The sequence below is a fragment of the Pelobates fuscus genome, chromosome 2 (genome assembly GCF_036172605.1).
Source record: "Pelobates fuscus isolate aPelFus1 chromosome 2, aPelFus1.pri, whole genome shotgun sequence".
NCBI classification, from domain to species: Eukaryota; Metazoa; Chordata; class Amphibia; order Anura; family Pelobatidae; genus Pelobates; species Pelobates fuscus.
This window is the reverse complement of record NC_086318.1, coordinates 324320257-324345302: the sequence shown is the minus strand read 5'-3', so window position 1 is coordinate 324345302 and position 25046 is coordinate 324320257. Positions and strand designations below refer to the sequence as shown.

The 25046-nt window shown below is 31.0% G+C and overlaps 1 protein-coding gene across 2 annotated transcripts in view; it reads left to right on the top strand.

Moving 5' to 3' along the window:
• Nucleotides 1-25046, top strand: part of GRIK2 (glutamate ionotropic receptor kainate type subunit 2) — a 622789-nt gene that overhangs the window by 491655 nt on the left and 106088 nt on the right. For both annotated transcript variants that reach the window (XM_063443553.1, XM_063443554.1), the window contains 2 exons: nucleotides 12574-12692; nucleotides 23371-23588. In XM_063443553.1, the coding sequence (XP_063299623.1) occupies nucleotides 12574-12692; nucleotides 23371-23588 (337 nt within the window). The remainder of the gene's footprint in view (nucleotides 1-12573; nucleotides 12693-23370; nucleotides 23589-25046) is intronic.

Here is a 25046-nt window from a genome sequence, read left to right as displayed (position 1 = left end):
AAGGTCAATTAAATAAAAGAACAAATAGCTTTTCATTAGTGCATGTGTCAACAAAATGTACAGAAAAATTGTATTATTGTTGGCATAATATGCCCACTTTAATTAAAACATACTGAAGAAAGATGCAATAAATGCATTTTAATAATACGATTAGAGAATAGAACAGCATAATGTTATATATTACATATTTGTTAAATTCCAAATATTGAAGAAAAAAATTGACTTTAGATCAAGATTGATTAGATCAGGAAAGGTATATCAAAGATTATAGTAATTACCGTCAGTTATTAGCACAATGAAAAGGATTCACATATAAATCACATTTGAAAGATCATTCACATAAATGACTTATGTTGCTCAAATGTAGTTTTTGTAATGAACCTGTGAAGTAAGGTGAGATATGGATACTTCTGTAAAGATAAATGTTGGGATGGAGTATTTAAGGATGGCTCTAGATATATAGTGCCTACTAATATGTCTTACAAGTGAAGAAAGGAGGGAGTGGTAGACATAGCCACGTTGGAGTACTTAGTAAAAGACGTACAAATAATTTGATTTGTGGTGGGTCAGGGTAATTACTTTAAATTATATATTTTTAAAGTGAATACGCTTTTGAAGGGTTTTGCAGAAGAGTTGTTGAGAATCGAATTTCCATAGGCTGGACTTGAATATATTGGTTTCTAGAATGGCTGATATAAAAAAGGGTTCAACTATCGAAGCAGGGGTAGATAACATACTGTATTACAGTTTTAAACTATATTTTAATAATTATAAATGAAGAAGATGGCAAATGACCCCATCTGTTGCACATGGTAAGCTTTTGGCATGGCATTTCATTAATGTTATTGATTAGGAGAAGATAATCAGGTAAAAAAAGGAGAAGATAATCAGGAAGAACATTACTTCGCATTTCAAGCAACACATACTTATAAACAACTTATTATATAATAATAATAATAAAAATAATAATAATATTTTTTTTTTACTGATATGTGGAGATGTTGCAAGACATTCAGTGCCTTCAGATCACCAGCCATCACAGGAACATAGCTTGACCTATCATTCTTGTGTATGAAGTTGGACATGTTTAAACAAGTACAGCATATATTGGGCTCTAGCTATTTAGTTCCATTTATAGACATTGGAACTCAATCACTCCCCTATCCACTGGCACTGGATCCAGCACAATGTGATTATTTTAGAACAATGCATGGGGGAAGCAAACTAAAGATGTGCATGCTACATGTTGTATGTTTTTTTTTTTTTTTTACAAACAAAACATAAAATTGAGCATCCAATCAAATCTTACATTGTTTATTTTAAATTGAAACCGATGTATACATGATCACATATGTAGTGACAAGGGCAATTGTACCAAATTATACATTTTCTTTTTAATGCATTTGTGTACAGCAACTTATACAATTTCTGCTTTATCTTACTAGCTATGCATCCCATTTTAACATAAACATTGAGTTAATATTTTGAAGATAAAAAGTGTTAGGGAAGGGGTTAAAGAGTATTTGTAACCATTACAAAGTTGAATGGTGAATTCCATTTAATGAAGTTGAGATATCTTTACATATAATGTCATTTATCACATTCACAAAGAACATTACATCATCCTAGTTTTGTTTTTTGTAATTTTTACATTTGTTGTTATACAGAAACAGAAATATGTCCTTCAAAATTTCTTTAATGCTCTTCATCCTGCTGACAATAGAAAGAATACTTTCTGTTTCATACTTCAGATTTAATTTCACAGGTGCAAAACATGCCCAAGGGCAAAAGACAAATATGTATTTTTATAAAAAAAAATCATGTTTTTCTACAACCTTGACTTATCATTCTGAGTGATTTTTTTTATCAATTAACATTACTTAATATTTTCAACCACCTAGTATTACAAATATAGTTTTCGACAATATATTTCTTTATGGTTGCTAAATAATAACTATTTTAGTTAACCCCTTTATGACTAAGGTTAGGAAAATCTCTTGTAAGTGCCAACATTAGGTTCAAATTAAAATTATCTGGCTTTCTGTATAATTAAATAACATTTATTGCAAGAAAGTATTTCTAGAACTGATTTATTTGATACTAAAACTATTCCAATCAAAATTTGATTTTTCTATTACACCCATATATAAATTGAACTTCTAGGCAACTAGTTGCTAATCCATGCATTTAATGAGTTTCATGGGGAGGAGGGGGTGCAATTTGGAAAAAAAAAAATTGGTTTTAAATTTTTATTCAATATTCTTTCTATAGACACTGTAATTTCCTAATTGCCATTTCAACTTGGTAAAAATATATATATATATTATAGTTATTAATTGTTCAGTATCCATTATATATTTGTAAAACAAGTATCATCCCATGACATATGGCATTGTCCTCTGAATATTTCCAGTACTCATGGGAATATAGATCCCTGTTTATAACTAATTAATGAAATAAAGATTTTTCTTCTTCATAGGCCTTACTTTGAGCAAATTAAATTTTAATGTATATGACCCGCTTTCATGTTTTAAAAATTAATGTGCTTTACGTAACAAAAGATGGTTTAGTTAGATAGAACAAGACAGATGAAGATGGATAGATATGGATAGAATTTTACAGAGCTTAAAACTTCCATGAATAGCTTAAATAAGCATGGTAAATATATGATACAATTATTACAAGTGCAAAACTTATAACATATAAGCGGAGTGCTGCGTACATAAAAGCCTTTCTTAACCTCTTGGAACAACAATACATGAAAAGATACAAACAAAGAAACAATAGTGAGCCGGTAGCAACCCAAAAATGTAACTAAAATAATGTGGTATACACGCACTCACATTGAATAGAGCCAAACAGAAAAGGCTCCTTGATTTGCGCAGTGGTTCCTTTAAAGGTAGCACTCCACCTTTCTTCTTTTGTGGAAACTCCCAACTGAGAGAAAACACAGTGACAGCATCATAAGGCAATACATCCAGTAAAATCCCAATAAATATGGAGAAGACTAAAGTGCAAGCTCACCTTATTTAGAGTAAAGTTGATATTTGGCTCTAAGATCATTGGCTTGGTGTCAGATTCCAAGGTGACACCTCACCCAACTGCAAGGCTGGATCCTTTAACCAAACAGCTGGAAACAGTGTTGTAGCTTTAACATTTATTACAACCAGAAAATACAGTATAAAAACAATAAAAATTTGCTAAATGCAAAAGTCCAGCATAACAAGCTGCCAAAATGCATTTCGCTTAACAAGCTTCCTCAGTTACCAGTGATCATGATTAAAATGACTAGTAGAATGCCCAAAATTAATTTTGTTAAGGGAAAAAAACAAGAAACATTACCGAGTGGCTACCACTTTTTAATATAATCCTTTATATGACAGACTGGGCATAGCAGATATGACAAAAAATTTAACTTCATCCCTATAGTGCGTATTTGCATGTGCAATAAAAAATATTGGGATAGCTTTACTTTAAAGAGCTTTTTAAAGCAGAACATTTACTTGCATTAGACTACTCAAAAGTGTTGTTGTAATCTCTATATCACAAAATGAAGGTCACAAGCTGTGAGTGGAACATATTATAAACACTTATCAGATTGCAGTAAGACACTTTCTGTCTTGGAATAAATGTGAGAAAAAAAAATAAAAATGCAAGTTAAAGGCCAAACTAACTGAGCTGTAAACAACTGTATTGGTGATTTTTCCTTTTTTCCCTTTATGCTTAACATTTGTAATTTTGTGTTGAATTCCAGATAATTCACATTTTAGTGAGCAACCCTATACTGGTTACTCAACAGACTGGATTGTTGGTGGTGGTAGGGTGGGCAAAAGCCCAGTCTAAATAAGTATTACTGTTAGCCCTGATCCCTATGTGCTGTGCCTGGCTAAACAGGGGACTCAGAGGCAAAATACCAGAAATGCTGCCTTGCTTTTTCACCCACCTATTCAAGCCGTGGGTAGCTTTGTACTCAGCACAGGTCCCGTCAGCTTGCTCTCACACTATAGTCATGCGTGATGTCACATGCACAGTGCAAGCCATGTGGGAGCTCTTCTTGCTGTACTCCATCTGTGATGCAAAATCTCAGGGACTCGGTGGGTAAGGGAACAGAACAGATAGTGAAGTAAGGTAAACATGGACAACTATTAGAGAGCAAAAGAGAAGACCGAAAAAGAAGGGTTAGGAAGAGGGATAAGGGAAATTTAATTTAAAAGTAAATGGAGATATGACTGGGGAAGGGAAGGATTGAAGACATAGATAACATGAAAGACGAAGGGGACTAGAGGCATGACTAACTGGAAAAGGAAAGGGGGATACATGGGCAATGATTTGTAACTATGCACTAAATAAGGTAACCAGAGGCTGGGATAATTAACAGTTTTTCTTTTGTTTTGTTATGTTTTTTGTTTTATTGCACGTGGAACAGTGAGTGTCTTTATGTGTCACATTGTGTGTGTGTAAATGTGTAACAGCTTGTGTGTATGTGTATAGGTGTGTGTATCTGTGAGGGTATTAATGCCTGATAGTGTGTAGATGTGTAGACGTATGTGACCATCTTTAAGTTTGTGTGTACCTGTGAGTGTTTAAGTGTATATATGTTATAGTGTGCATATGTGTAACAGCTTATGTATCTGTGATTGTTTGAATGTGTATACATGTAATAGTGTGTGTATGTGTGTAATGGTCAGTATGTTACTGTAAGTGTTTGAGTATGTGTATTTGTGTAATAGTGTGTATATATGTGTATCAATGTGTATGTATCTGTTTTATGTGTATCTTATTGTATGAGTGTGTATATGTGTATATGTGTAACTGCATATATTTATGAGTGTATGATTGTGCATGTGTGACAGTGTGTGAACTTTGCATTTGTATTATCATTTGTATATGTGTCACTCTGTGTGAGCCAGTAAGAGTGTGTGCATCATTGTGTCCCAGTTTAATGAATACATTGTGTGCACTTTATTTATAGTATGTATATTATTGTATTTATAGCAGAGGTCTTATCAAATATAATTTTGGGCTGAAGTCCCTTTTTACCATCTATCAATGCCCCTGTCAACTGGTATGTTAACATATACTTGTTCTTGTGTAAAATAGCTGAAGAATGCTCAGTAGAAACAGATACATTTCAGGTCACAAATAAAAACTTGAATAAAACATGTCACATTCTTTGTTAAATAACAAAATCTTAATTTTAATTATGTTTTTTCAAAATTTATTTTGTGTCTTTAAATCCATTTTTTTATATCTTACTAAGTTATGGTTATAACTTATGGTGCCTGGTTTGTATGTCACATCATCAAAATGTTAAATTACTTAGATTATTAGAAATGTTAAATGACTTAGAGTGATTATTGATTAAAGCCTTCCTCATATGCCCTCACACTGCCTATCTTGAATTATAGCTGATCATGATCATCAATCAAGTTGCAGATAGTCATTGCTGAGAAAAGGAGGATGACAATGTAATTAGGATTCTGTTATTGCACTTGTAATGGAAAATTAAAAAAACACACTCAAAATGAAGACAATACTAAAATACAAATATTTTCATAAAAGAAAAACAATCTTCTTTAAGATATTACTCTCACCACCTGTTATTCTAATATCTACTTATTAATGACACTCACTGAGATAAACAGAAAATTACACTTTTAGATTCATATCAGCATTTATTTATAATTAGACTATGGTAAACTATCTATCTATCTATCTATCTATCTATCTATCTATCTATCTATCTATCTATCTATCTATAAAAGGCACAAGCCTGACATTTTGGAAAGGGGTTTGCATGCCTATTACTTGCCATCCTGCAGTTACTTTCAACCAGCATGGTAAGACCACAAATATAACTTGTGCATATTACATTAAAATGATCAAAATTTCAGCCTCTAATTGCAATTGCAATTCAATACAGAAGAACATAATCCATCTGAATAAAAGATCTAATGATTACGTGTTAATGGATTTGTAATGTAAAATATTTTGTTGAACAAATTATCTCTACCTAGTTGCAGGTAGTTACCATGCAATAACATGTGAATGTGTGTACCAGATCAGTAAATTATACAATCCGTCCTCACCTTAAATGAGAAGAGTCATATTTCCCAACAGTCAAAAAAGATGTTAAGAAACTTCAAAGGGTTCAAACATAGTCTGTGCTTTGAGCTACACAGGGAACAGTGTTGTGTATCTGCTTGCTCTTACACTATAGTTCCTTTAAATTTAAGCAATAAATGTGAATGAAGACTGAGAGTAGTCATAACACATATTTGGACCGTTTAATTGGTAAGCAATATTTCCCTAAATCGTGTCAGTGGGAAGGGGTAGAGCCTATGTGCTAGGAATATAGGTAAAACCCAAGAAAACTCAATGTATTTAAAAGTTTACTTTTCAGCTACAGCTATAACGCATCATTTCATAGTAGCATTAATGGTGCTTGGTACAACACTTTTAACACTGTAGACATTTTGGTAGGCATTCAAATGTGTTTTTTGTTATTCTTGAAAGTGTTTCTCCAAGGGATATAACTATCAATTACGAGTTCATTAAAGGTCAAAACATAGATCTTTGGAGGCGATATATTTATACATACTTGAGAAGTTTAAATTTGATGGACTTTTTGTGATGTTTCAAGTTAACGGATCAATGCTTTATCTATGAGCTTAACAGACACTGATCATTTTAGTAGGACTATGGAGTTGTGGTATAGATGTGAAGTCATGAAACGAGAAATGAAGGGCAGCAGTTATAAAAATAAGATTGGCAGTTTAGGATGAAAACATTTTCTGTGAACAGGACTTTTGATTAGCTCTAAAGTTAGATTGTGTCTTGAAATAGACAAAGGCTCCCCAATTCATTTCGGAATTTTTTTTCTAAATCTGACATATCACTAATGCAGTGTGTTATTGACACAAAAGTTCAGCATCTAGAAATGAGGACATTGAAGTGTTATTTATGAGCAGGGACTGAAAATAACTTTATGAGATCTGATGCCATGATCAGAATGCATCATAGTGAATGTATTTACTAATGGATCGTTTATGTGATCATGGATCATGATCATAAGTTATATTGTATTGTGAGGACACAATATATGTAAACCTCTGTTATGAGGACAATCTGGTCTATTTGACCTAAATAGATAGGTCTGCTATTCAACAGTGCTTTTCAGTGTAAGTTACCTCTCTTTTTCTGTTGAAAAAATATAATGTAATGTAAATCCTTTCCAATCTTTCTAATAATATCTGTATTATATTGCTCCTTGGGTTCCATCTAACAAATTATTTTTTGCACAGTGAAAAGAATTCACATGAACATTTTCATGAATTGTTGAATTCTATATGCAATTCCTTTAGGGTGTTCTTTATAATCCAATATTACTAATATTTTAAAAGTTTCTTTTATTTAGAATGATGAAAACACTTTTTTATCCTGCTTCAACCTTTCATTTGTTCTCTGATCCTTTTAGTGTATGAAATTTGGATAAAAGTATTTTACAACTCAGATAAATTTATAGACATAGAAATGTCTCTCTTTTTTCTCTTTATATTACAAAGCCATGTTACAATGCTGCATACACCCTGTGTGTTCCTTATTAATGGTAATTGGTTAAATAGCAATAGTGCTTAAAAATAAATTTTTCTGTCTCATACAGTTGTGTTAGTTAAAAGATAATTTAAAGGGTCACCAAAATAACTTTAGCTTAATTAAGCAGTTTTAGTGTATGTTTCATGTCCCTGCAGTCTCAGTGCTCAATTCACTGTGTTTCTGCAGCCCAAGTCATACCTCCCTGCATGTGACTTACACAGCCTTCCTAACCACTTCCTGTACGGAGTTATCTAATGTTTACACTTCATTTATTGCAAATTCTGTTTAATTTAGAATGTTGTATATCTAGCTTGCATAACAATGCAGTAGCCTACTGTGTATAATAAAAAAAAAATTGCAGAGCATTCGGTAGAAATGTTTAAATTAAGTTAAATCTGACTAAAAATAAAACACATTTTTTTCATGCAGGCTGTGCCAGTCACAGTAAGGGGAGATGTGCACAAATAGAAACAAAGTCATTTTATTCCAAAATTGCAGTGAATTAAGCAATGTAACTTCAGAGTGTCATAGTATCACTTTAATTGTGTTGATTTAGTATGAGCTAGAGAGCTCATTTCACTAGAAATCATGTTGCATTGTCTTTGCAACAGACTTTTATTTATATACCAGGTGAAATAGCCATCTTGATGATAAATTATACAATTTGCTAAAACAAATAGTCTTCATCAAGTTATCTGTTTCTGGCTCACACTGACAGTCTAGTTTGAAGTCATAAAAAGCAGCACAATAGTCAGTATGCTCTAACAGAGAACACTAAGCACTGGCTTATATCATGCTTTATTATGTAAAATGGGTCACTTGTTGGTTATATCTTGTTTAATGATTCTGATGAAAAACCCCAAAACACTAAACCCTAAATAAACATACATTGAAAAAGTTGGCTGACAGCTTAATGCAACAAGAAATTGTATTGCAGGGCCCACTAGTGAAATCAATTTTATTGTGAAGAGCAAAGAGACAAACTACTGACCCTTTGATAATGAATATGTCATTAAGCAAAATAGTGTGTGCTCACCCTTAAATACAGTGGAAATTCATCAAAAACTTCCCTCAAATTCTTACCTGCCAGCAATAATTCTTTGGTTCCCGGAAGTGCCGCAAAACTGTCAATGTATCACATGACCAGCATAATTAGTCAAGCTGGTATCACAGAACATAAACACAAGTAAAAACTATAATGCATCCTTTACAACTTGAGTTATAAAAGTCTAAATATTAAAACTGTTATGATAAGTTAGATTTTCTTTACTCTGCTTTGTTAGAAGCTAGGAATTGACCAGGGAACTTCAAATTATAGGCTGAAATAACCAAAAAGTGGAGGAAAGAAAATCTCCAACTCAGCTTTTTTTTAAGGCGCGTCTATTTTGACCTAAAAGTTGCAATGTATTTCTTAGTTTAGTGAAATCTCTAAGTCTGTCCCTGAATTGATCAATTGTTTGTAATCTGGTGCTATTTTTTTTTTTTTTTAATCAAAAGACTGTTTTTACCTGATGTAAAGCAGAGAAAACACAAAGCACATTTTTCAACTTTTTTTTATAAAGGTATGATAGTTTTTTTTATTTAAAATTAACATTCACATTCAAAACTAAAATAAATATATATATATCTATATATATATAAATATAGATATATATATATATATATATATATATATACACATATATATATATATATATATATATATATATATATATATATATATATATATATTATAATTTGAGAAACCAAATACAGTGAGAGAAAAAAGTATTTGATCTTTGAACGTTTGCCCAATGACAAAGAAATGATCAGTGTATAATTTTAATGGTAGGTGTATTTTAACGGTGGGAGACAGAATAACAAAATAAATTCCAGAAAAACACATGTCAAAAAAGTTATAAATATTCAAAATCAGCAGGGGATCAAATACTTTTTTTTCCCTCACTGTACATATGCCATTTACTGCAAAATGTGGTTAATGTATCATTACATCAAAAGTGGAAGAAAAATATAATAATAAAGCAAATATTGACATGAACGTTGTTTTAGCAAAATAATAAAATACATTGAGTCACATTATTTTCTACAATTGTTAATTATAATCTTCATAATCAACTTCCTAAACAGTATGACAGTTTATTTCAAAGTGTGAAATGAAAAATTCTTTGTTTTTCAAGTACATGCTTTTAAGACAGAGATGTTCTAATATTGTATTAGTACAGTGAAAATTGAATGTTTGATCTTTGAATATTAATGTGTTAGAAATAATATAGTAAAGAAAATTAAATTCTCTGAAGTGACAGAAACCTTATTCAAATAATTTTGATTAAATGAAAAATGTTCACACAATTCTGAGAAATGAATAGCAGTTCAGCTCTAAAGTGGCTTTTAAGATTGAAGAAGTTGAGAAAGAAAACTGTGTGTCATTAGCAAAATAATTAGACTTTCAAAAATCTTTCATTAGTTGCTGTCTATGTTTTTGCTACATTGCAAACATACACTGTGACTTTTTTTCTACGTGAAAAATATATTTTTGCACATATAAATAAAAAGGATTGTGCCATGGTAGGTGCTTGTGAAGTAAGATTACAATATTTATTTTTTTAATTGTTTAATACAATATCTTTTCAGATTTATCAAAGCTCAATGGCAAAATTTTGTATAGCCAAATGTACAAGCTACTACATTTACAATTCCATCATTAAATTGATCCAATAAACTCGGAATTGGATCCCACTTAACTTCATCTGAAATTGCACCTAAATGTAGCTCCAAATTTACTTTGGAATCATGTCCTGAGCTATTACCAAATTAGTTTCTAATTAAATTTTCCTTTAATACCGAGAAGATCATCATCACCAGACAAAACAGTGTGTATAGATTAATACTGCCCATTTGCTACTTTTTTTTTCCCATTCTGTGTATTGAAATTAAATAAAATGAAAATGTATGTCCTGTGGGACTCCTCTAAACCTGGGAAGATATGCTAATTTATACCCCTTATTCTCTCATACACATGCACTAGTCAAGGGTAAAATGAAAATAATGGTGTCTTGCGGATTTACTATAATTTAAGTGGAAACTGTAGGCTTCCTACTGTTCCTAACATCACATGGGTGGTGTATTGTAAAGTAATGTTCATGCAATACCTGCCCATAATAAATGTCCTTTTGTATTAATATCGTACAAACATATCAATAAACAGTTGGTGAGAAAACTAACATAGGTCTTGCTTTATTTTTTTTCCGATAAACTTTTTTGTATAAAGCTTTTCTAATGATTTAATACTTTTGGATAAACTTTAAAAATGTTTTTATTAAAAACATGAAAACAATTATCATTTTAAAAATAAAATATTAGAATATTTTTCAAAATAATAAATCATTTTAAAAGTTGATCTAAAATGTTAAATAGAGGCTATAATTATCACAGCCTAGATTTATTTCTTTCAAGCAGTATGTTAATAGATGTTCAGTGACCCTGTAATGAATATTGTCAACCCCTTTTAGAATATATGGGGGGTTCCCAGCTCTCATTGCATTAATAGTGCGACCTGTCCTTGGTACTCTGGGCCAGACCAAATGAAGATTACTCAGTTCTCCCCCAAAGTGTCTGGGAATCCTCATTTGGCATTGCATTTAGTCATTATTGACCACCTTAGCCCCTCAATATGGGAGGGCATTGCAAGAGTCTTCTATCACCTTTCATTGTGATACGATAATTGTTACATTACTAAGCAAAATTTATAAATGTAATTTCCGGACCCACTTAAAATATGTCTCTTTCTTAAAGGAATACATTTTAATGTTAAAAAGAAATACATTTCCTAAAAATGAGACTACTCACCTCAAATCCAGCTTTGAAAGGGACTCCTTGCAGCAACACCACTCCACCTCCAGGAGATCATTACTATTGATGATATCACAGCCAATTCAATGCTTCTCATAAAAAAAAAAAAAACATTTGGAGGCAGGGTATATGCATGGAAATCGGAGCTTTGCACTAGCAATGCTTATCATTAAGAGAGGCATTGAAAACCTCTTTGAGACAAGGCCATACTTCTGCCTAAAGTAAGTGCTCAAGGAAAATGAGGATGGAGACCCTCACAGCTGTCTGGTTGACAGATGGAAGGTGTTGCCAAGGGGGTACTTTTATGAAATAAGGCTGTAGGGACACTCTGTTAACCCCTGAAGCATATAAGCAAGTAGTTTAGGATTTTTTTTTCTTTATAATCTTAATTCATTTAGCATTTTTTATCTTGTTTTATAAAAGGAAAAACACAACATTAAAAATACAAATGTGTACATGTGCAAGACATGATGCGCTTATGGAGATCCATAGAGAATAGAGAGATACAGTAAAAATCCCAGTGAAGTGTGGTAAAAGAGAGAAAAAAGTTCCAAAATATGTGTCACAGCAGGCCAGTTATAAAAATATATTTTCAACTTGTTTGTTGCATACCATTTGCTAGTTGATATAAATTATGATCACAAATATTATTAATAGATAGTGTATCAAATATTATTTTTACATTGTAATTCATATTAATAAATAGTTATTATTTTTACATTTTTAACTCATAGTAATTCATATTACTGAAATTGCAATAAACCTTTGTAATATTTGGTGGGTCATTCATTTTAGTGAATTTTCAGAAATTAACCATTCTAAAGTAATGATCTAATCTAAATTCTAAATTCACATCTCTTTAATGTAATACAATGTTAATTGTAAGAATGTCAGATAAATGATAGATTTTGTATATTTCATTTTGTATAATACTATGTTCCTAGCTTTTAAGTATAAATTGATGTTCAAGATCTTTGTTAAATTATTTGTTTACTTAATGTTATTTTTCAAACAATTTGAAAAATTGATATAACATTTCTTGTTTCTCTGTTTTTTTGCAGTTATAAATGGTGGACAACGCTTCTGCTCTCTGCTTTAAATTTTATTTTTCCCCTTCAATTGTCACAGGTTTAGCCCCTACGAATGGTATAACCCACACCCTTGCAATCCTGACTCAGATGTGGTGGAAAACAATTTTACCTTGCTAAATAGTTTCTGGTTTGGAGTTGGAGCTCTCATGCAGCAAGGTATACGATTCAGCCTATGTTTTCTCTTGGGCACCATGTCCCACTATTTGCTGGGGTTACATATCACAATGGTACAAGATGCTTGCATGGGTGCCTCTGTGCATGTAACCATATTCAGCTTTACATTCATGACGATGCATCAAAATGTAGGCATCATCCAGTTCCACTCTGCAAGTTACTCAGCACATAATGCACATTTTTGAATACTTCACCTATTGCCTTGATATTGCCTTGATAGCATTGATCTTCTTAAATATAGGCACATTCCATAAATAGGAAAGCATTCTCCCTTTCTAATTACATTCAAATAACTAACCACACCTGTCATTGATTTACAATTAAATACACACCTAAAATCATCATCATGGGAACATTAACATACTAATCATAATGAAATACTTGTTTATAAGCACAATAAATGAAGCAACCAGTTAACTTATCCAGATCATAACTGAGTTTCCTTTGAAATATTATTATCACATTTATTAAACGATACAAACTTTTGTCTTGATAAAACACTAGTGCTGTAGAACCTATACAACATGATCTACAGCAGTTGTGCTCAAACGGTAGATCTCCAGATGATAGAACTACAACTCAAACGATGCTTTGTATGCCTTTTGAATGACAAGCATCATGGAAATCGTAGTTTTAAAACATCTGGGGATCTACCTTTAGGGCAGATAGTATATGGATTTCCCTAGTGGTAAATGCATTCTCTCCCCTGTTACACTAAATTATCTCTAATAAATAAATGTATACACTAAATGTATCATTAGTTATAGAGTATGATGATTTTAAACCAAATATAAAGTCTAATGAATAAATAAACATAATACTAAATACGTGTACTAAAATGGAATACTTTAAAAAAATATATATGTGGTATGCCAAAACATTTACCAACAAATCACCTAGACATTTTTGTAAACAAAACAATTTATTACATAACCAAATAGAACCCTTTAATGTACATTTATAGAATTCATATAACTTACTTGTGAGCGATACATGAGAGAGGCGACCCGTACATTTCTTAGAGTCACCTTCTCCCCAGGAAACGGTGGGATATGGTGCTGGACATGACGTTACCTTGGGTACATGACAGTCAGCCCCTAACCGGCACTTGGTCACATTTTTAAGGAAAATTACTGCTTTATAGCAATGCTAAGGTGCAATGAGGTAACAGCTGGGATAATGATACTCGATTTGTTTTGTTTTTCTTCCCTTATCTTTTTCTTTTTTCTTTCTTTAACCCCTTAAGGACCAAACCTCTGGAATAAAAGGGAAACATGACATGTCACACATGTCATGTGTCCTTAAGGGGTTAAACAAATTGAAAGAAAAAAGGGAAGAAAAATATATATTATATTATAACACTTGTATGCCCAGATGTTTTATTACCAAGAGCATCAACTTTAGTCAGTAGGCATCAGCTTTACCTAAAGTATATGTCATCAACAATTTTGTCTTGCAGTCGTCTAAAATGATTAAATCTGGAGTTGGCTATCTTTTAAACCTAATGAAATCATAATATGAACTGTATTCTATTAAACAGATTAGTCATTATAAGAAATCATCTATTGAACTTTGAATGCAGTTTTTTTTTTAAATAGTTTGTCATATTAATATTAAAATTATTAAGATATGACACACATCAAACTTTTAATGGAAAGATATGCCAAAGTGTGGGATACAAAATGGTTCATATTGTCTTAATTTAATTTAACCAAACCAAAAATTGAAGAAATTTACTCTAGAAAATGTTATAAAAATATACAATTAAAACAATATTGTATACATATGACGGTATTTACCAATATTAAGAGCTTACGTTAACTCCAGCAATAATGTTATTTTTTTTCATCTGCAAGAGAAAATATATATATTTTGCTTGGCCTTTTTCATTAATCAGTAATGCACTAATACATTCTACAGCATTTGAAATGCAAAGTAATATAAGCTGATTTTGTTAGTGTAAGAAAAAAAAGCAATGTTCCTACATAAATATATATATTTATATATATTATTTACATTGCACTTTACTGCATCAGAATGTATAGTAGTTTGTTTTTGTTTTTTTAAATCAGTGTATTTGAGCATTTTTTTACACAAATGTATATTCATCTAACTATATATAGTAAAAATATTAAATTTAGATCCAAAAAATCGTAAGGTAAATATGGAAGTTCTAAAAATTGCACTTCATAATTGATATGTTCCAGGATAGATACATTAGATAGATAGATAGATAGATAGATAGATAAATAGATAGATATATAGACAGATTTTAATGAGGATAGAGTTTCTATGTTTACAGATATTTATTATGATTGCTAGAGTAAAAGGGTCAATGCATAAGACCTCAGGATTATTAAGTGTGGCTAGTAATGAACTTAATATACATTCAAAGCTAAATTAAACATTTAGGCCACAATAGGCACCACTGGGAAACTATCATTTATGCTTTTAGTTAAATTTAAAATAAATTTTTAGTTCACATTTAAGTGAATAGCCATTATTAATTGGCGACCCCAACGTAATTCCTAAGGACGTCAATTTCATATTCATAATATGCTATATTAAAAAAAATAAAAACCTTTAAATATCATAATGAATAAGGATTTGCACGGGACACATATATAAACAATTGAACTATAAAACTACATTTAAAAATGTGTGTTGCCATTTTTTTTTAATTTAGAAAGTACATGCAATCAGCCTTCCTTTGCAATCAGTGAATCTCATTAAATTACTATAGTGTAAATTAGTACTATATACAACACTTAAAAGATAACTGTATAACTGTTTTACTTATATATATATAAAATAATATCTATAATTGTATAAATATACTATACTATATTAAATTTTATAATTGTGTATATATATTTATATTTATATATACTATATATACTCCCACCTTATTTAATAACTATTTCCTGTCCTAATGTGTATTAGACCCCACCTCCTATAGAATGTAAGCTTGTTTGAGCAGGGTCCTCTTCAAGCTATCGTTCATGTAAGTTTTCTTGTAATTGTCCTATTAATAGTTAAATCCCCCCCTCTCAAATATTGTAAAGCGCTACGGAATCTGTTGGCTCTATATAAATGGCTATAATAATAATAATAATAATAATATACTATATACAGTTATACAGTTATCTTTCAAGTGCTGTATATAGCTATAATCCACACTATAATAATTTAATGAGATTCACTGATTGCAAAAAAGTTATGCATGTGCTGTCTTCATTAAAAATGTTAATATATATATATATATATATATATATATATATATATTTAAAAGCCTGAAAAATATATAATTGTATTTATAGGCTTGAAAAAATAATATCCAAATGCACTCACAGGGCATTAATTATGTGAATGGCATAGTAACTAATCAGTTTATAAGTATATGTATATATATATATATATATATATATATATATATATATATATATATAACCTGAGTTTATTTTGTGTTATATATATGATATACTATTCTAGAAATGTAACTTTCACAATATCAGGCTTTTGTTGTAAGGCAAATAAATTAGGGTAACTTGCTGGCAGATTAACGTAAATCAAATACTTACTGACATACTTAAAGTAAAATATATGCAAGCATATATCCAAACTATCAAATATGTTGAGAATTATATATTCCTAGAATATACTTAAAGAATTTTATATATATATATATATATATATATATATATATAACACACCATACTTAAAGGGACACTATCATGATTTTGGTTCTTGTTAAATGTCATTTTAAGGTCAATAACTTTAAGTCAATGTACATATAGATTAAATTTTTTAAGTATCTTTGATGTTTTATACATATTGATATATGTATATAGTTTTTACATTTGTTTATACTTTAAAAACATCCCTTATAATTAGATATTTATTTTATCTAAGTCATCATGCAAAAAACTATTGAAACCCTATTTTCATTTTAATTAACAAGGGAAGTTTGTTTTTCCTTCTAATTAGTGATTTCTTAATTAGTTAAATTGTGTGGTTATATATTTCATTGACTTCTTGGCATGTCTTGAAATGTTATGCAGTCTAAAAGTCATGAAATCAGTGAGAGTCAAGTTTTGGTTTCAAGAGATCTAGAAATTAGGATTATGGAAACTGTTAGCACATTGGTTGCCCTTTACAACCCTCATATTTATTGCACTTATTTGTTTTTTAGGATAGCCTTATGCATATCAATGCATTCTCGAACTTCTTAATTGTGTTAGAATTTACTACTGTACATCCACAGGAAAGATATTCCAGTTATCTAATATTCTTTCTAGTTAGAAGACATAAAAGAAGTAGGAAATAGAATAGAAAAGCTTTAAAAAATACTGAACTGCTCATACAGAACGTTTATCTGCAAAAACAATATTTTTCCATGATAGTGTCCCATTAAGAATCCCGATTAAAGTATTATTTAATAGTAATATAAATTAAATGTGAAGATACCTACATACTTGACTAAGCAATATATTCCAGTGAAAATAATTAATTTGTCTCTAGTAAAACAATTGTTTGAACAAAGACATTATAAATTTTTTAGAAAGTTATTCATAATAAAAAGCTTGTAATTCCTTCTTACAGTATATATACCTTAAGAAAGTTTTACAAAACATTTACCTTTTTTATTAGTCAATAGTCAGTGAGAGATCAATATGAGCTGAGCTGCTGATATCACTCCATCCCACGGCCAATGACAATAATATGAATTCATTTTCTTAAATTGTGCTTTAAAACAAATTAAGCTAGACATAAGATGAAAGAAATGCAGAAAAAATGCAGAAATATTTTTGAAAAAGTACTTAAGTAAAACAATATGTCACAATAAAAATAAAACAATATGTCACATTTGTAACAAATTAAACTCAACATAAGAGGAAATAAATATAGAAATTACATAATGAATGAGCAAATGTTTTTGAAAAATAATTTAAATAAAACAATATGTCACATTTGTAACAGTGTAATAAAGATAAACATGCTTTTTTCATAAGACCTTAATTTAATTTAATTTAATTTAATCCTATTCTGCAAAGTAAAAAAAAAAAAAAAAAATCCCCCTTGCCCTATTTTTACTGTACGCTGCCTTTCTCTCTAATTTTTGGCAACTTCTTGAGTTCCCATAAGTTTAACCCCTTAAGGACCAAACTTCTGGAATAAAAGGGAATCATGACATGTCACACATGTCATGTGTCCTTAAGGGGTTAAGGACACTCCAAAAAGTACACACAAATCAACATAGAAAATACAGTTTTTATGTTATTTGGACATATAATTACAAGTTATTGGTTGCTAGATGATTAGAAAAAATCTCCCTGTTGATATATTCAAAATTTATATTGTTCTATTATGTACACTTTGATATGTTTTTAGTTTTAATAGCTCACAAAGCCTTCCAAGATAACAGAGTTGAAATTAACCTTTAATATTACCAATTAATATGTACACATTTTTGCACTCTAAAAGTCAAAACAAGACATTAAAATGTAATAATTCACAAAAGAAAAAACACAATTTCATAATAAAAACAGTTATGCTTCAAATAAAATCTTTAGAAACAAAAGGCAACAGCAAATCAAATTCTAGGAAATTTAGCAATTACACAATGTTAAGTGCATGACATTAATAATAATAATAATACGATATGAGCTTTGAGATCATAATATATCAGTTATTCTTACATAATATTTGATATATTATTATATTTTTAACTATTCACCAGATAATTGCTAAATTTAAGCCAAATGATAAACCAATACTTTTCTGCGACACTAGATCATTTGTATCCAGTAAAACATTTTTTTTGTCAATCTTTATTTTATTCAGGCATGTGATGTATACAGTACAGAAAATAAACCCAGAGTTATGGCATGCAAACATAGAACAGAAGTATTTAGATGCAATAAAATATATACTCCGATACAGACTGACTCATTTCTTTAAGTGAATAACAAACTGTAAGATCAAACTAGTCAATGTCTATAGGTATGAAGTAGGCAGACAGTCATAGTAATCCGTGAATAGTCTGTTCAGTTTCTCCATGAGAGTGGATTGTGTGGCTGGAGGTGCTGGTTGGTTTTTGACATCTGCCATCTTCCCTCTTGTAGACCAGCTGTCGCTGATGAGAGCTTGCTGGTGTTCCGCCAGTGGAGCAAGAGTAAAAGGTGCAGGGATATCCCTCACCAGCAGGGGGGGTGGGGGTAGACTGAGTGAAGGACCTCCTCAGTAGTGTGCAGCAGGTAGCAAAGGGATCGTCCGCCTCCCTCACGGTTACTGTAAGTAGGCCTCAGATAGGCCTCGGGTCCATTTCCTACATGAGCCTCTGATCTAGGTCAGAAAGATGAAGAATTCAATTGCAGCAGTTACTACCCATCTTAAGGGTATGTCTGCTGGCAGAATTCCCAAGAGTAGTCAGTAATTACAGCTTTAATCAATTTTTTTCAGAGCAGAGCTCACTAAATTTGCGACCGGTCAACGCGGTTGTCAGGCTCTGCCCCCCAATGAAACAATTTTATGAACAAAGCCATCATAGATTTTGTTTTTAAGAAAATAATTTATATTAATATGCTAGTAATTCTTCATACATTATATATACGTTACGGCAGCGTTTACATAACTTTCAAATTTTATTATTTTTAAAAAAAAAATTGATAAAAAAACCTGCGTTAACTTTCTAAAATCAAGTTAAACTATGCCTAAGAGGAAAGAAAATATAGAAATGACAAAATGAATAAGCAAATATTTTTGAAAAATCACTGAAGTAAAACAATATGCCACATTTGTAACAGTATAATAAAGATTAAAATGCTTTTATATAAGGCCCTGATTCTGCCAAAGTTTAATTAAATTAAAATAAAATTTATCCCTATAGTGGCCCGCTCAGTAATAAAATATATTTTCCATTTGCCATATTTTTTTTATGATTTCTTCCTGCTAACTTGTTGTGTGCCCATAAGTCTAGAAAGACTCCAAACACTACAACTAAATCAACATACAAAACTGCAGGTTTTTTTTGTGTTATTTGAACTGATAACTATTTGTGCTTTAAATTTCAGAAAAACAAATTAAACTAGACATAACTATTGGGAAATACCCCCAGTTGATATATTTAAAATTCATACAGCACTTGTATGTACACTTTAATTTGCTTTTGTTTTAATAGCTCACAAAGTCTTTCAAAATAACAGAAGGGATTAACCTTTAATGTTACCAATTATTTTGGATAGGTTTTTGCAAGTTTAAAGTCTAAGCAAGTCATTACAATGGGGGGTGTTCATCATCTCAATACAGAGCATAGAAATTCTGAAAGTAGGTCCTGTAAAGAATGCAGAACCTAACCCAGGAAGTCTCTTTAGTACCTCTCTGAGTGACTGCAATGTACTAGGCAGCATTGTAAACACTGACTTTTCTCTGAAAAGGCAGCATTTACATTACTGAGCCTGCAGAGATAAGTTACAGACACCAGAATCCCTATATTAGTCTGTAATAGTTCTGGTGACTATACTGTCCCTATAAGTAAATCAATAGTTTATACAAAGTAAAATAAAGATCAGTTAACTTTTGTAAAAAAGAAAAAAAAATATTCTGTTTTCAAAACCTGTATATTGCGCAACAGTACACTCATGTCAAGTTATATATTTGTACAATATGTTAATGCTTCTTATAAAACAGAATTACAATGCTTAGCTAAGAGTTAATATTGCATATTTTGTAATTCTCAAGTATTGAGGTGTCCCTATGAAAATATAAAAAATATTATCCTGTAACTAACATTCACCAGATAAAAATAAGTTACAGGATAACAATTGAAAGCTGTTTAGGGATATTTTGAAATAATCTCACAAAAATGTATGTGAGATTATCCAGAAATGGTCCAATTCCGTTAATAATCACTTTTTCACATTTGTTGTTATCTCTTATATTTATATAATTTTATTGGATAGGCCTCCAAGCCATTTTCTCAGAGTTGTAGGCTCGATTCCCAGCAAAGTCATCTCAGTCTTTCATTTTCTTGAGTTAGATAAGGAGAATATCATTAAGTTGAACTATAACAACCTCTAGCTTCTAGGATAGGAAATAAGCAAAAAGCTGTATGTGCCGTTCCTGGTTAAATATTTTATAATATTGCTAGTTCCAAAGGACATTCGGCAAAACTGACAGCATGATAGTGGGTCATGTGCTTAAAAGAATGTTTTGTTTGAGTCTTAGTTTATATTGAACCCTAATTGAGATGCCATTTTATTCTAAGATTATATTAATGAAAATGTGTCTCCCAATCTATGCTTGTTAATAGTACGTAGCACTTATGCCATGATTTATTTAACACAAATAAAGCCAAAATGTAGAAGCTATGTGTGTTAAAAAACGAAGTACACCCTTAATGCTTCCATATGAATTATGGTGCAGCTAATTAAAATGTCCTTGACTCATTGATCATCAGCAAGTGTGACCACCTCTGTAAATGCTGAGATTTTAGCAGTTTGCGAGTCTGGAGCATTCAGATATGTGTTAACGAGGGGCCAAGGAGGAAATACATCAGCAATGGTTTTAGAGAAACCATTGTTGTTGTCGATCAAACCGTAAGGGTAATAAGGGTTATATATTTCCAAAACAATCTAACAAGTCCATGGTGAGAAAGATTATTCAAAAGTGGAAAACATTCAAGACAGTTGCCAATCTTCCTAGTAGTGGTTGTCCCAGAAAATTCACCCCAAGGTCAGACCATGCAAACAGTTACATCTTAGACTCAACAGACCTAAGTTAACATGTTAAATATTAAAGTCCATGACAGTACAATTAGAAAAAGACTACACAAGTATGGTTTGCTTGGAATGGTGTACAGGAGAAAGCCTCTTCGCACTAAAAAGTTAATGGCAGCACAGCTTGCAAAGTTGCATGTTTTTGCAAAATTGCATCTGAACAAACCAGAAGACCTCTGTCTCAAAGTCCTTTGGACAGAAGAGACCAAAGTGGAGATATTTGGAGAAATGTAAATACAGCACATGAGCACAAACACATCATACCAACTGTGAAACATGGTGGTAGAGGGGTGATGATTTGGGCTTATTTTGCCATCAAAGGACTTTGGAACCTTGCAGTCATTGAGTCGACTACAAACTCATCTGTATGCCAAAGTATTCTAGAGTCAAGTGTGAGGCCATCTCTTCAATAGCTTAATCTTGGCTGCAATTGGGTCTTGTAACAGTACAATGATCCCAAGCACACCAGCAAATCTATAACAAAATGGCTGAAAATTAAAAGAACCAAGGTGTTGCAATGGTGCAGTCAAAGTACATACCTCAATACGATTGATATGTTGTGTCAGGACTTTGAGAGACCTGTGCATAAACACATGCTAGCAAACCTCAATGAACTGAAGCAATGATGTAAAGAAGAGTGGGACAAAATTCCTCCACAACAATGTGAGAGACTGATAAAGTCATACAGAAAATGATTACTTCAAGTAACTGCTGCTAAAGGTGGTTCTACAAGAATCATAAGGCATACTTAGTTTTTCACACATGGCTTCTCCATTTTCACTTACTTTTTGTTATATAAATCATGACACAGTGTAATATGTCATCTGAGGTTGTATTTACCTAATTTTAAGACATGCTAAGAAACATATTATTCTTATTATGTCCTGATATTTAAAACCATAGAATTGAAAGAGGGTGTACTTTGGTTTTTCATATCAGGACATATTAAGAATAATTTTTCATATATCACACATCCCACAAGTACCAAAAAATACAGTACTTTAAATTAATTAAATAAAAAGCACAATATGTTATACAATATCATATATAATATTTATACAACATCTTACGTGAAAAATTTGAATGACATTAACACACCTCTGGATTCCAGACAAGGAAACAAACTATCCAAATTAATAAATATATACATCGTATGTACAGTGAAATAAAATATTTTGTATATTCTTTATTAGCTCATATGGTTATATCAGATCACAAGGAATCTACTGTGATGCTTTTCATCTGTATGGTCCTTAGTGGTAAGAAAACCCATAAATCTGGAAAACTATTTTGCTTAAAAACTTTCTTGGTTGTATTGAAACTTTTGCTAGACTGCTCTGTTTCTATAACTACACATTTTATAACTGCTAGATGCGTCCCCAGATATTTTACATATTAAACAAAGAAATAAGCACCAAGTTGTTTACACGCAGTTTATTATAGGTGTATGTTTGTCAGGAAGCTACTGTACTACTTGTGATTACTTTGGGGGATATTTAGATAATTTTATCCATTGAATGAGCATTCATGTATATTATTTTGATAGTGATCTATTAATCAATTAATATTCCACCACAGAGTTACTAATGGATTCATCAGAGTCCTGCCAGCACAGTATAACTTCATCAAAATATAGTTATGTTTTATTAACACATTATCATTGATATGAATAAAGTGCAAATCCTAATATAATAGGTAAAGTATTATCTATGATGAACAGACCTCATATATACATTCATCCATGTTCTATATAATTTATATTTTATATATACTAACTGTTTCTGCAGTAAAATTCTATATACTAATATGTTCATCTAATACCTAATACCTAATATCGGGAAAAAAATAAATTTTATTTCAATATATACCTTGATTTCTCCCAGGTTCTGAGCTCATGCCCAAAGCACTCTCCACAAGGATAGTAGGAGGAATATGGTGGTTTTTTACACTTATCATCATTTCCTCCTATACTGCCAACTTAGCTGCATTTCTAACAGTGGAACGTATGGAATCACCAATTGACTCTGCAGACGATTTAGCCAAACAAACAAAAATAGAATATGGAACTGTTCAAGATGGTGCAACAATGACATTTTTCAAGGTATGTGCCTTTTACTGTTATGATTGTGAATATTAATAAACATTTAATATGTCATGTTCAGGTCATGAAACTCAGGCAGAAAAATACTTGTTCAGCAAACAAGCAAGCATTATGCAAAGATTTTTAATAACAGTAACATTTATTATTATTATTATTATTATTATTATTATTATTTTACACCAGATTCTTGCAGCTACAATATGGAAATTCCAAAAAGTAAATTGCTTATATACACAATGAAAAATGTTCAAATGTATCTAAGCTTGTTTGATATGCATCTGTAGTTTACTTTTGGAAGAAGACATACATTTCTATGAAAAGCTGACAGATACACATTAGATACAAAATTACACTTCAGGTGATTTCAGGACTTTGACGCAATTTGTACCCACACACACGCCATCTCCTCTGTCACATAAAACCCTGGTACTGTGTCAATGGCAGTGTCTGAGCACCACATTAAAGTCTTGGCGATTTTAGGTTTAAAAATACTAAATTTAGTAGTAAAATTAGCATTCAAATTTGTTTTTTGCATTTTTCATACACAAACAAATATGACCGCTAACTTTGGCCAGTATTTGTGACTAAGTAGCTACTAAAAAAAGACTGCACATACCCCATTTCTCATACCTTGATATGTCTACTTTTGCAAATGGTATGCTATCATGGGGGTAATACTCATTCCTGGGCTACCATATGGTCTCAAAGGCAACATAATAAGTCTGGCAAATTTCAATGTGTATCAACTGAAAAAAATTTGTGCTATATTTGACCCTGTAACCTTCTGAAACAACATAAAACCTATACATGGAGGGTACTGTTTTACTCGTGAGACATCACTGTATACAAATATGTGTACTTTATTGCTGTAACAGCTAACAGAATTGTGACATTCACAGTTAAAATTCCATGTAGAACTAAACAAATAGCAATGTTAAATTATGTTTCAAATATTAATATTTGATATGAAATGAAAGCCCTTTTTCTCCTGAACAAAATGATGTATAATAAGTGTGGGTGCATTTAATATGAAAGAGATGAATTATGGTTGAACAGACATATATCACAAATTCAAAGTTTTGTTTACGTTTTGTTTTGATCTAAACTTATATAAATGCCTCAGTTATTAATGGGTTATTGATGGCAACTCAGTGTTTCTAAATGTTTTTTATTGTACTGTAGTCTGGATATCAGAAGCACACAATCCTAAATGCCTTATATGGGAAACTGAACATGCTTAGTTCCCAGAACCAAGTTTGATTGTTATGGACTACAGACTTTTATAAATGTGTGGTAGTTTTGGAATAGTTCATTTAGAATTTTTATCTTGATAATATTTTTAGGCATGGCTTATGCCAATAATAAGATTATTTAACACATAAATAGTGAGTCTTATAAAGACAAGTTGGAAAAATGTAAGAAAGCAACTTTCAGCTAAGATCCTAACAACTTCATCTA